We start from the raw sequence: 14,505 nt of genomic DNA, 5'->3' as shown, positions 1-14,505 counted from the left end.
CGCGCAAAGGGAAGCCTGGTCCACCAACCAGGCCTCTGATTGTAGCCTCCAGAGGTGCCTGGCAAAGAACGGAAGGTGCGATAAACTCCCTGACTGGAAGAGAGTGAATGTAGTTAGGAAACTGACACTGGACACCACAGTTTCTATTTGATTGTAATGATTTTTTGTATAATTTTTAAATTTAAAAATGCTGTTGCCATATTAAAGGAAGTTTAGAAAATAGAGGGCAAAGTCTCTCATAATCCTGTCTCTGAAATACAAAAGCATTTTTAGGTATTCCTTTTCAGTCAATTCATAAATGTTTTGTGTTTTTTTCATAAATGTTTTTATGTAGCTATCTTATCCTGTGAATAGCATTTTATATATTTTTTCTTGTTTTTTTTTTTTTTGTCTTTTTGAGATAGGGTTTTGCTATGTAGTTCAGGCTAGCCTTGAACTCACTTTGTAGCCCAGGCTGGCCTTGACTTTGCAGCGATCCTCCTGCCTCAGCCTCCCAAGTACTGGGATTATGGGTGTGTGCCACCATGCCAGGCTATTTTTTCATTTTATGTCCTCATTTTTATGTTGCTATATCTGCAAAATTCTTTTTCTAAAATATGAAATAATAAATTTTATGTTTTACTAATTTTACTAGTTTACTGTTTACTACTATTGTAAATCTAAATTACTTCTTCCACTTCTCAGCTTTGAGGTCTTTTTTGAATAAACTTTATTTTTTAAAAAACAATTTAAGACTTACAGAAAATGGGCAAGATAGTATAATTCTTATATACTCCCCCCAGTTAGTTTCCCCTTTTACTGACATATTATTATGGAATGTTTGTTATAAGTAGTGTTGCTAATTACAATATCAATACTCTGTTAACCTAAATCTGTACTTATATTAATTATCTTTTGTTGCTGTGGCAAAATACTGGACCTAAACATTTTGAAAGAGGAAAGATGTATTTTGGCTCGTGGTTTTGGAGGCTTCGGTTCATGAACTGCTGGCTCTGTTGATTTCAGGCCTGTGGTGAGGCAGAAACATCATGGTGGAAGGGTGTGGTGGAGGAAAGCTGCTCATTGCAGGGCATCCAGGAAACAGAGAAGGCAAAAACTAGAGACAAAAGGGCCAGGGGCCAGATTAGCTTTTTTGACTCACTACTTTCAACAAGGCCCCATCGCCCAAGTTTCCATTTCTTCCTAAAATGCTATCAAATTAGGATATCATCAGTGGATTAATCCACTGATGAAATGAGCACCTTCATGGTCCAGTCACCCACCTCTGAACACGTGAGACTGTTGGGGGAACATTTTAGATCTAAATTTAAGCCGTAACACTCCTTTATGCCAATTTTCTTTATTATTATTATTATCTTTGTCATTATTATTATTATGTATTCTTTTTGTGTTCAGGGATCCCACATTACATTTACTTTTCTCCTCGGTTTTTTATTTTGTTTTGTTTTTGTTTTTGTAGCTTTGAGTTTTTAAGTTGTTTCTACAGGACCTATTTTGATGCCAAGCAGGCTGAATTGTGGTTTTTAAGAGAATTATCAGACATTTCAGTGGAACGTTGGGTTGTAGTTGTCCTAAAGAAGCCTCTGTCCTCTTTCCTGACAGTGAATAGAAAAGATGGAAACTACTTTGACAGCTGAGATACTGCATGAAAGGCAAGTTACTTTCATGATTGAGTGTAAAGAAAACTTACCTTGGAATTTAAAATACTAAAGCAAACCCTTCTGTAAGACAATTACACAAGTGATAAACCAGTTCCTTAGTAGATTTGAGTTTTGTTTAGATCCTCCAGTGTTCTGATTTTTAAGGAGAGAGCAGATTTGCAAGTAAGTAGGTTGCACAGAAGTCTTTCTGGGGCACCGAAGGCCCCAAAGCATGAGCTCTTTCAGCATGCTGACCTGTTAGATTTTTATCTCCTGTAAGCTCTTCAGCCTTTGCTATTAAATATATCCCAGTGAAAATCTATAATAAATTTATTTTAATAAGGTACTTGAGAAATGTTCTCTGGGACTTAGTAAAATAAATGTTAATTACTACAAATAGGAATTTGGAGTCATTGATCATATTTGGAAGCCATAACTAAAATATAATTTTGTCTTTATAAGGCAAAATTGTAATTTCAGTAAACAAATTAAGATTCTTTGGACTTAGAATAAAACCTGGTGAAAAATTTTGCCAGAACACAAAACACTAAATGAGAAAAAATTTTTTTCTCTTTAATTCCAATAAAGATCCAGTGACTGCTCTGGCTTGTCCTGACGACTAACTTCAGTCCAGGCCTGTCGCCTTCGCCATGCTTTCTTATCCCCTCCTCTTTTCACACCCGCAATCTCCAGAGGCTGCTCTGCATCTCGTGGTAGTCCACAGAGGGTCAGCGAGTGGTTTTCCTGAAAGGGTTTGTGAGAACAACATTCCCTGAGTTCCTGTATTTGGAAATCTTTCTCTTTGAAATCTAGCAGCTTACTTAGAATATGTTTCAAGGACTATTTTCTGTTTTTCCTAAGATATGGTATATTCTTTCTGTCCATAGACTTGAATTTTCTTTTACTTCAGGAAAGTTGTCCTCATGATGGCTTTGAAAATGCTTTCTGTCCCTTGTATATAGACCACCTTTCAGGAATACCAACCATACTGAGGCTAGATTTCCTCTAGCTGCCAGTCACATCTGTCTGTTTTCACTCTGCAATCTTTTTTTTATCCTGTAATCTTGTATTTCAAATTTCATTTTCCTGGGATTGGGGATTTAGCTCAGTGGCAAAGCGCCTGCCTGGCAAGCGCAAGGTCGTGAGTTCGGTTCCTGGTACGGGAGAAAAACCAAAAAAAGAAAAACAAAAAAAACAAATTTCATTTTCCTCACTTTTATGATTCTTATTATTTTCAAATAGTGTCAGTTTTTTAATTAGTTATTTCCAGTGTGACCTTCATATCTCTGATGGTTTTATTCTTTTTTCTTTATTTACTGAGATCTAAAACCCTACTTTTTATGTCCTTTTGTGACTGACTTATTCCTTCTGCACTTCAATCTTTGCTTCTAATATTTTATCTTTGATAAAAGTTAAGTAATTGGCACCACAGTTAATTAGGCAAAGAACAATTATAACAATATACTGTAATAAAATTACTAGTATCACTACTCTTTTGCTTTGGGACCACTGTTTTTTTTCTTCTAGTACATGATTGCAGCACATAATAACTACAATTACTGTGGGGAGTTGGCACATGTACATAGCACATCTTAATTCTTTCTTCTCACTTTGCTTTGGGACCTTGAACACTACAGTGCAGGTGACCTGGAAACAGACGTAAATGAGAGGCAGGTAGCATATGCATCAGATGTGCTGGGTGAAAGGCTGATCATGTCTCGAGTGTGAAAGAGCAGGACGGCATGAGATGCACCCATTACTTGAGTGATGCTCAATTTAAAATTTACAAATTACGGGGCATGGTGGTGCATGCCTATAATCCTAGCACTGGGGAGGCCGAGGCAGAAGGATCACCGTGAGTTCCAGGCCAGCCTGGGCTACATAGTGAGTTTAGGGCTAGCTTGCACTACATAGCGAGACTCTGCCTCAAAAACAAAACAAAAAACAAAACAAAACAAAAAATTCTATGAATTGTTCATTTCTGGAGTTTTTCATTCATAATTTCCAACCACAGTTGACTGAGGGTAACTGAAACCTCAGAAAGCAAAACGCTGAATAAGGGGGTCTACTATAATGACTTTTTCCTGGATTTTAGTATTATATGTATCTATCTCGGAAGTTGAATATCATAAAAGGCTTGTATGTCCATGGCGTTGGGCCTTGTTCTCCTTTGGGTGTGTGGAGTGAGTGTTGGCCGTCCTGTGTTATGGAGAATAGCGGCCCACAAGCTGGAGTAGGAAGGCCATGTGTCACCCGTGCGATGATTATGTTCTTTCCATATCGGTGCGGTTCTCTTGTAAAGTGTTGGAGATACACTTCACTGTTTGTTGTTCTCTCTCAGAAACTATGTCTGCTGTCTAATTAATGAATGGTTTAACACTTCTACCTAGAATCATGCAGTTGTGTCTTATAGTTGAAAAATGGACAATATAATTTCATATCCTTTAACATCATATCTTATTAATTCCCGTTCTTAAATCCTTACCTCTGTGTCATCTGCTCAGTTTTTTGGGAAGGAAGTCAGTGGTATGCTCTGTGCCTTTCTTGTCTCAGTCTTGGAGCAGTCTCCATTTTTGATTCAGAGGACTCACTGGGAATCGAACCCAGGGCCTATTTTCATTCATTTTGAGACTCAGCTAACTCATCCACACCTTAGTGAGTCTTCACGTAACTGTTTCTGCAAACATCAGCTGATCCTTAATAGAATTTCCAGTCTCTGTGTCAGCGCAGTGCCATTTCTTTTTTCCTTTATCCATCTTATCTTCATACCTGTTTATGTACCTACCTACCTATCTATGTAAAGTTAAATCTTGAAAAAAAATTTACATTTTGAAAATTAACAGGGCTTGAGTCCTTATTTTCATTTTATTTTTTATTGGCACATGTGTGCAGTGCATAATGATTACATTCCTGTGTGGGGTCAGTGCCCGGACAGAACGCATCTTCATTCTTTTTTCATCCCCTACTCTGCCCCCTCCCCCTCTCCCTATCTCTTGGACTCTTCCCTTTTGCAACAGACCTATCTTCTTATTTCTTACTATATTTTATTTTGTTCTTTATTTATGTTTTGCATTTCTCATATAAGAGAACCCATATGATACTTAAGCTTGTGTGTCTGATTTACTTCACTTAACATTATGTTCTCAAGCTGCATCCATTTTCCTACAAATGAATCAAGTTTATCCTTCTTTATGGCAAAGTAGTATTCTATTGTGCATATACAGTAATTACATTTTATTTATGCATTCATCTGTTGGTGGACCTATAGGCCACTTCCAAGATTTAGCTATTGTGAATTGTGCTGCTATAAACATGGGTGTGCTTGGGTCACGGTAGTATGATGTCTTTAATGCTTTTGGGGAGATATATAGAAGTGAAAGACTGGGTCAAATGGGATTTCTGGTTTTAGTGCTTTGAGGAATGTCCACACTTATTTCCATAGTGGTGTCCCAGTTTGTATTTCCTCTAACAGTGTAGAAGGCTTCCCATTTTCCCAGGGACCCAAGTCTTTAACTGCCTGGGGTTTTGGCTGCAAGCAAGAGGAACCAAGTCTGGTTGGGAAGGGAACTTAATGGAAGGCTACTGTGGGGCTCACAGAAGCCAGGGGAGGCTCAAATGCCCTGAAAAGGGGTGTGAACGAAGGCAACTCCGAGCCTTTGGAATGTTTTCTGTTCATCGTGCGAGAGCTTTTATTGTGAGTGGATGTTGACATTTTATCAAATCCTTTTCTTCTTCTGTTGAGATGATTGTGTATGTTTGTTGATTGTTATAGTCCACTGTATTGTTTGACTGATTGATTTTTAAATATTGACAGATCCTACATTACTTGCTCATGATGTGTTATATAGCACTGGTGTGTCATATAGCACTGAATTCTCTTTTCTTAATTTAAATATTTAGTAGAACTCATCAGTGAAACCTTCTGGACCTGGAGTTTTCTTTGTAGGAAGGTTTTGGACTATGAATTTAGTTTCTTTAATAGGTATAGGACTGTTGAGACGTAGACTTATTCTTGAGTAATCCAGGGCAGTGTATGTCTTCCCAGGACTCTGTCCCTGTCTCCTAGATGTTGAATTCACCGGTCTAAAGTCCCTTGTGGCTGGCCTTTTCCCTTTTAATGCCTGTAGGATGTGCAGTACTCTCCCCAGTCACTCCTGACACTCATCACTTGCCTTTCCTTGTTTTTCCTGACCAATCTGACTAGAAATTTATCTATTTTTTTTCCTTCGGTGTGTGTTTTTTTATCCATTGATTCTCTTTTTGTTGTTGTTTTGCTTTTTGCCTTTTTGAGATGGTTTCACTATGCAGTTCAAGCTGACCTTGAATTCACATTGTAGCCTAGGCTGACCTCAAACTCACAGTGATTCTCCTGCCTCAGCCTCCTGAGTGGTAGAATTACAGGCATATACCACCGTGCCTGGCCTTTTTATCCATTGATTCTTATTTTTCCCTTCCTTATACTTACCTGGAATCTAATTTGTTCTCCTCTTCTGTGTTTTTAAGATAGAAGCTTAGATCATCAATTTGACCTTCTTTTTCTTTATTTTCTTCTTTTATCATGTGAACATTTAATGCTATAAATTTCCCTTGAAGCACTGCCTTGGCTGCTTCTCACAAATATTGATGTGTTTTATTTTCATTCAATTTGAAATATTTTCTAATTCTCTTTTCACTCCTTCCTTAGCCCCCCTGAGGTTTAATTTCAAATACTTGGGGGTTTTCCAGACAGCTCTCTGTAACACTTTCCCCTTGTATTTCTCCTGTCCTTGGCTTTTGTGTGCTTTCTGGAAGGTCCTCACTTGAGTTTGAGAAGAAGGTGCTGGTCTGTGCCCACATGATGTGTGGAGCCCACAGGTCAGTACCCAGGTCGCCCAGAATGCAGGCTGACGGGTGAGTGTGCATGGACTACGACCACTCTGTCACAGTGATTGTGAGCAAGGGGCCTAGCCCTGGTGCTCCACTGCCTCTGCCAGCACTCACGCTAGTGGCAGAGCTGAGGACCGGTGTTTGTCAAAAGTCTGCCTGGTAGGCAGCCAACTGCCGCTTACCACTGTGGACCCAGGAACTCTGGCAGCCTCGAGTGCGTGCTTACATGGGAAGCAGAGTTTTCTTCATAGCAATCAACTGGCCCCAGGGAAAGCCCCGTCTGGAGCTCTGCTTCTTGCAGGAGGACCTGGAGTGGCTTCCTGGCTCTCACTGGTAGAGGAATAGTCCCGTTTGACAGAGGAGGAGCCTGGTTTGGCTTTGCCCTCCACAAGGGAACTACGGCAAGGCTGATCACATTTCCTGCCACCTGACTGTATTCCACACACTTTAGATGTGTGCTGTGTGTGTGGCATGACAGTCCTTGTGAGAACAGAGTGCAGCCAGTTGTAGTACAGAGCCTTGTGCGTTGTAGTATCGATGACCCACAGGTCAGCTCTAATCAGGCGCTCACGGCTTAAGGTACAGTGCTCTGCAGCTGATGGTTTCACAGCATACTAAGTTGGCAGGTCCCGTCTTTAAATGTGTTTGCCAGAGCACTGGTCATGTCTTTTATAACGTCAATTTTGACTTCTCTGTGAAGAATAACTGAGGGAGTCCAGAGAAAGGCCTGCTTTCCACAGCAAGGTAAAGTCACATTGTATTCATGGATTTCCCAGGGCGAGGGTATCGTATGGTTGTTTCTCCTGCCTGCCTCCTGTGCCATGCACAGTGATCATATTCCTCCTGGTGGCAGGGCAGGAGAGTTTAAAGACTTCCTTCACACTTCACTTTTAGAGAGAAAACAGAAGCCTACACTGCTTTTGTTTACTAACACAGCTGTTCCTTCTCTGTTCTGTCCATAGGAAGCTGGCGAAGAGTCTTGGGCAGGCCGGTGAAATCGAGCCTGAAACAGAAGGAATACTGACAGAGTATGGCGTCGATTTCTCTGATTTCTCTTCAGAAGTCCTGGAGTGTCTCCCTCGAAGCCTGCCCTGGATAATTCCGCCTGAGGAGATCAGCAAGAGAAGAGATCTGAGGTAAACACCTGAAACCCTTGAAGGACAGCAGTCCCTGCCTTTCTGCCCTCTAACCCAGTGTTCCTGGGAGCTGAGCTCCCGCATCACCATCTCTCCACCAGCATTCAGATTCATTTGAGAATTAGAGGCCAGCAAATTATGGCCAGGTCCAGCTGACCACCTGTTATACACAGCCCATGCGCTACAAGTGGTTTTCACATCTTTAAATGGCTGTGAAAAAATTAACTCTGTTTCATGCAGATTACACAGAAATTTGGATTTCAATGTTGATAAAGTTGCGCCGGAGCCGTGCTTATTCTTGTGTGTTTCCCGTGCTGTTTTGTGCCCTCATTGCAGGGTCAGGTAGCTGCCTAGAGACTGTGTGGCCTGTGAAGTTGAAGATAGTTACAGCCCGGCCTTTTCCCAAGTTTCCTACCCCCATTCTAGGTTACTCTCATCTCGGAAGGTACAGGCATCACTTACTTTCTTCCCACTGGACCCCATTGGTCTGGTCAGATCAAGGCAGTGCCCCCGGGTTAACAGCACCTCCTCTAACTGGGCCTCTCTAGGCACACAGCAAAGGATTCAAGACTTCTGTGCTTGCAGCTTCATTTTAAAGCTTCACTTTTCGGTCAGGAATTTGTTGGAAAGTACTTTTGTGGTATTTTTATAACAACATCTTCTTTGAAGATGTTTCTTTATTGTGGGATGTTAGTTCTTTTCTGATATTTCTCCTCAGAATTCGGTTTCAGGCCTGGCACTCATTTTGGATGCCACATGGAGATATTTAGAACCAAGAAACTTTCATACAAGCACTGAGGCCGTAGAAGGGTTTGCTAAGCTTATCCCAGGTCCGAGTCTTTCCACCGTGATGCTCACTCTGTGCCGCGAGCCCTACGGACCTTCAGCCCTGGACGTCCTTTGCTGCACCGAGTTGTAGAATTCGCCTTCTCTGCCCCTCTTGTCATTGTGTGTTTCCAGAATTTATTGCTTTTTCCTTTTCTTGCTGGAGATAGGCAAGGAGAAGAAGGTAATCAGCCCCTTTTCCTCCTTGTCAGTGCGGCTGACGGGACACACATTGTACTTGAAGTCAGCTAGCCCAAGTCGCTATCCTGGAGTTTCGGAGTAGCTGGAGCTCAGGGCTGTGAGCTCAGGGCTGTGAGATCTCATCGCCTTGGCCTGTCAGCCTTCCTATCCTTCTGTGTGACTTGGGAGGCTTGTTTCTTGAGATCTTCACCTGAAGACTCTAAAAACTTCATTTAATGAGAAAAGAGAAAAGAATGTCAGAATGAACCTTAATGTTGGAAATATAATTTAGTATAGCCATTCTGCAATACAGATCAAAATTTAACTGTACCTTCTGTTTCCCCAAATCTCTTACTTCCAAGAATCTGTCCTCCTCAAGGAAGTGTACAAACATATGCATACAAAGTGTTCATTGCTGCTTTATTATAAAATAAAACACTAGAAATCCTGCTAATGTCCACCCATAAAGGAAGGGTTAGTAACCTGTGGTATACCTATATGGTAACAGTCATATGTCCATCCCAAGAAAGGGAAGGGCCATGTAGACTGTCCCAGAAGGGTGGCCGTCAAATATCCTTAAGAAAAAGAGGCAAATTTCAGAACAATATGAAGATGAGCCTATTATTCACAGAGCAAATTATGCAAAAACTATTTATATCTGTATACCCACAAGTATATGTATATATATACACATATGTACATAAAATATGTATGTACAGGAAAAAATTTAGAAGGAAATAAAGTCATTACCATGAGGGATGGATTTGATGTAGTAATAAGGAGGTAGGGAATCAGCATTATTACATATATTGCCACATTATTAAATTTTTAAAATAACTTTTAAAAATCATAAATACAAGTTCCAGAAAATAGATGTACTTGGTTTTTTCTAGCCTGACTCCTAGCCTGTGATAAGTACTAAAAATTTTCCAAGTCCCGGGGCCAGTGTTGCTTGGGATTCCCCTCTTGGGCCCCACCTTGCCATTGCGTGCCCTTGTTGCCTGTGCTGCGGGAGAGAGCTGCAGGACAGCTCTGCTGGCCAACACCTGTGTGTCCCTGGAAAGCCCCGGGGGTCACATGGGGCTCATGGATACTTTCCGCTGTTAGTGTAGTAACAAGTTTATTATTTTTAATCTACTTTAACCTCCATTTTTTTCCTGCCTGCTATCCCCAGGATTATATTTCTAAAATTCAATTTTGATATTTTTATTCTTTTGCATTTAAAATCTTTTAACTGCTTCCTAATACCTAAAGTAGTAGTCTCAAAACATTGTTGGACATGCATTCCCACCAACACGTATGTCCTTATTTTTAAATCATAAGCAAATATCCTACTTTACTGATCTATTATTTACAGAGTAAACATAAATAAAAATAGAAAAATACATGAGAATGATATAAATAATTAAATATTTTAAATTATTTACAAAAATTATAAGAACCTCATTTGTTCATATTTATTTTACTTTTGGTACAAGCAGTTTCATTGACTTCACTTTTACTGTTCTTATATTTCACTTTTAACAACTTGTGATATGGAAATCCAAAGGTCTGATTCTAAGTTTCATATGTTTTGATGCTTGGTTTTAGTGTGATCACAAATGAAAACAATAAATCAGGTATGGTGGTGTGTGCCTGTGCTTCTCGCACTCAGGGACGCTGAGGCAGGAGGAATGTATGTGTGAGACCAGCCTGAGCAACTTAGCAACTTAGTGAGACCCTGTCTCAAAATAAAAAATGAAAAGTGTGGGGGATGTAGCTTAGTGTGATGGTCCTGGGTTCAATCCCTGGTACTGGGGGGAAATAGAAAAGATAAACATTTAGAAGGTATGAGCTAGCTTACTAGATCATAATACTCATTTTTTAGTCCTATTTGCCAGTTATATTCCAAAGCACTCTGAAATTCAGCTAATAAATTTCCATCTTTCCTGATATTTGTCAGTTCTTATGGACTAATTGAAAGGTCCTACATTTTCGGATTTTTTTGGGGGGGTGAGCTAATAATCTTCAATTATTCTTCAGGTGGCATCTTAAAAACTAGTCAGAAAGGAAGTTTGGGTGTATACACACAACCCGTTTTGTCTGTAGCTGATTCACTTACATCAGTTTAGGACCCAAATTTTATAGTAGTGGAAGTATTTCAGCACATTCATTTAAAAAATGTTATCCGCAAAACATAAATATGTCATTTTCAAAGTGCAGTAACTTTTTCCCTCAATATTAAGATACTACCCTTGAAGGGAAAGATTAAATGTGTTGATTGTTTCTAAAGTACTGATGTGGTAACATGACTGGCAGCCATTGTTTTAAAATCATAATATGGCTAGGGATGAATCCTTATTAGAAGCAAAAAAAAAAAAAGTCAGCTTTGCCATTTTCATTTTGTTAGTAGGATTGGTACTATTAGCTTAGTGTTATCATCAATCTCTGGATCTCTGCAGCAATCTTTTTAAACTACTTGCCTATTTATAAAGACTAGTTTGGCTGAAATGGATAATACCCATAAGTGCATGGAAGTAGGCATGGGTGATACCCAGTGACCACAGTTGGCTGGAAGTGTAGGAGCAGTGAGCACACCATTGGCTCCCTGTATTACCTGACTCTCGTCCAGATGCTTCACTTAGCCCTGACCATGCACCTAGAGTGGTCACCAGGGTTAATTCTTCCATTTGTGTAGCCATAGCTAATTTCTTACTTTGTACAACAAAAATTACATAAAGCAAAGTCTGTAAGTTTGTTGAAGTGTTTGGATCTGATTAGCTTTTCCTTTTCTTTGACTGGCCTTGTGATAGATTTGTTCAGTTTTTCAATCAACACATACTTACTGAACACCATCCCTAGATGCTGGGAACATAGCAATGGACAAAAATAGATGTGGGCTCTGTCTTCATGGCCCTCTCTGTCTCAGGCAGAAGAACATGAATCAGATCCATTCATAGTCAAACATGGAATCGTCATGAATGGGAAAGGTATTTGGTACATGAGGAGAGTGTGATTTCTTCTGCCCAGAGGCCCACTATTGTCAGAGATTGTTAAAATCAATATTTATTTTCCTAGAAATGACAAAAGAGCTAGAAATGCATATTAGCTTTTTGTCACCATGACAAAATACCTAAGAAAAGTAACAAAAGAGGAAAGATTTATTGTAGCTCATGACTTCAGAAGTCTCAGTCCATGGTCGCTGGCTTCATTTATGTGCTGGTGGAGGCAGAACATCATGGTAGAGGGATTGTGCTAGAGTGAAGCTGCCCACCTCTCGGCAGCCAGGAAGCAGATGCAGCGAGGCAGAGTGTGTGCCAGCAGGCTTCCTCCTTGCACCTTTGCTCCACATAGTCTCTCTCCCTGCTGGAAAGTATCCGCCACCCAGCCAGGTCTGTTCCTTTTGTTTGCTGTCCCATGTGCCAATCATCTCTGAAACACATTCACCTCTAAAGTGTGCTTTACTCATTTCCTAGACATTTCCCAATCTGGTCAGTTGATAATTAAGATTAACCATAACAAACTAGATGTGGTGGTATAGGCCTAGAATCCTAGCACTCAGGAGGCTGGGGCAGGAGGATTGAGAATTCATGGCCAGCCTGGATTATATAGTGAATTTCAGGTTAGCCTGGGCTATGTAACATGACCCTGTCTGAAGACAACACAAAGTAAGACCACGACAAAAAGTCAACAAGAAAATTTAAAAAAATTAACAATGACAGATCAAGTCCCAACACATGCTGAAAAATGTGCGCTATATTGAATAAATTAATGAGTATTCTTTAAACTCCTAAAAATCAATCCATTTGTGTCTTTTTCCTTTTCCTCCTTTCTTCTCTCCTAAAATATAGATTTATATTGTATATTATGGGTATGTGTAATGCCACATACTGAGTGAACTGCTGGAAATACAATGACCAACCCTTGTTCTTAGGGAGACACATTAATACTTAGATCAGCAATAGCCGGGAATGACAAATGCCATAATACAGGTGTGACAGTCCTTGGTGTCTGAGCTCAGACCGGAGAGAGGGGTGCTGCAGAGGTGACTACAGGAAAACAGCCTGTTTGCTGAGCCCCTCTCCTGGGCCATCCTGCCTTGGAGGCTGCAGTACTCCTCTGGCTCTAGCTACGTAAGGACTTCTACGTACCCATTTAGGTTTGGTATTTGAACAATTATATTTGGAACAGAAAAGTTCCATCAATCTTTAAACCTCATAATCCAATTATGTCAGTAAAATTCCAGTTTTTTTGTCCAGTGGAATTGGGGTAATATTTTGCAAACTGAAGTAGAGAGAAATTGTGTTTATTTTGAAAAGAAAAATGGTTGGTGAGCAATTTTTAAGAAGTAAGGCTGGTGTGAACTCGTAGGGGTGATCTGGCCCTTCTGATTGGGCTCACCATTTTTCTGAACCTTTGGCTCTCGTCTCTGGAGAATCCCTGCTTGCATGGCCTAGACCCGTAACTCTTTTGCAGGGCATCTGAGGTTAAAAACAAAATTAAATTAAATTAAAAGCAACACCAATAGTGCAAATTTCTGGATCTGTGTCCCAGGAAGCTGCTTCCAGGGATTGCACCAAAAGCCCAGGGAACCCCAGGGGTATTTCTGATATTGGCTGCAGTTATGTCTCATTTCATTCATATTGCTTTGTTTCCTTTGATGGTAAACTCATGGGAAACCAAACCTTAAAGTTCAATGAAAACCTAAATATTGGAGAGGAAAGTGCCACACCAAGCCGATCTTTCTGTTTTCCCTGCAGTTGGTATTATTGTGAGTCCTGTCACTCTGTAGCAGGGCCACGTGTTTCATTACAGCAGAGGTGGTTTCTATAGTTTTTTACAAGAGCACTTGTGGGTATCTGTTTCTTTACTATTCTCTCAATAAAAAGGAAGCCCAGTGACCTCCACTGGACCATTACAAATGTGAAAATTGGCACTGAAAATTGCTTGCTCTAAATTTTCCAATTGCTTCCTCTCTCTCTCTCTCTCTCTCTTTTTTCCGTTTAATGTCGTTCTGCCAACTAGTGATTTTATTATTATAAACAGGACATTGTATTCACTTTTAAGAAGAAATATGAAGCTGGAGGTAAAATTACAAACTACAGCTTCTCAGCTGCCAAAATAGAAAACAATGAGCTAAAAATACTGAACCCAGAAAGGGTTCCATGGTAAAAAATATTCAATTATCATAAGGTGGAGCTGTTCCAAAAGGGCAGAGATTCCCTCTTACTCCAGGTAAAACCAACCTTGAAATAGCAACTTGAAAGGAGAGGCATCTCACACTAAACTCCTTCAGGTCAGCTCTTCTCTGGGAAAGCTTTCAAACATAACTCACATTAAATGACTAATAATCTCGCTGTGTATCAGGAAGTCCAATGCGATTAAATTGCCATTTAGAAACAGTTCCTCTGGGAAGCCGGTGTGTGTGGCATGGGGAAGAGTACTAGGAGTTGGCCCGGATCTCCAGGAACGAGCTGGGGACTTTGGGCACACCAGGGAACTCTGGGTAAGAGTGGGGTGAGTGAGGAGTTTCATCTTTGCTAAAATTAATTTAGGATTTTCCAAAAGCTGTTGGTAGGTCATGAGTTCCTTGGGGTGCGGGGTTCTGTGGCCAGGTGTTTTAATAGACGGCTTTGAACTTTTCTTGTGGATCATCTCGTAGACCTGGTGTTCCACTAAATATACTTTACAGATTGCTCAACTAGGCACTTCAGATCCTTCTACTTTTAACAGTGCATAATTTAGCATTTGAAATGTCTTAAATTCTTCTTCGACATCTGATGCTGGATTTGAAAGAACTTAGTATCTCTCAGTGACTGTCACATCTATCTGAGAAATAAGTATCACTGTACCATGGCCTGGGCAGCACATGATGATTA

The 14,505-nt window shown here is 40.2% G+C and overlaps 1 protein-coding gene across 6 annotated transcripts in view; it reads left to right on the top strand.

Moving 5' to 3' along the window:
* The window catches only part of Dis3l2 (DIS3 like 3'-5' exoribonuclease 2), a 292,479-nt gene that overhangs the window by 141,299 nt on the left and 136,675 nt on the right, over positions 1–14,505 (top strand). For all 6 annotated transcript variants that reach the window (XM_005395384.2, XM_005395381.2, XM_005395382.2 and 3 more), the window contains one exon: positions 7,469–7,642. In XM_005395384.2, coding sequence (XP_005395441.1) covers positions 7,469–7,642 — 174 coding nt within the window. The remainder of the gene's footprint in view (positions 1–7,468; positions 7,643–14,505) is intronic.

Source organism: Chinchilla lanigera, unplaced genomic scaffold (assembly GCF_000276665.1).
Source record: "Chinchilla lanigera isolate Chin_1 unplaced genomic scaffold, ChiLan1.0 scaffold00052, whole genome shotgun sequence".
Classification (NCBI taxonomy): Eukaryota; Metazoa; Chordata; class Mammalia; order Rodentia; family Chinchillidae; genus Chinchilla; species Chinchilla lanigera.
This window is presented reverse-complemented; position numbering and strand designations above follow the sequence as displayed.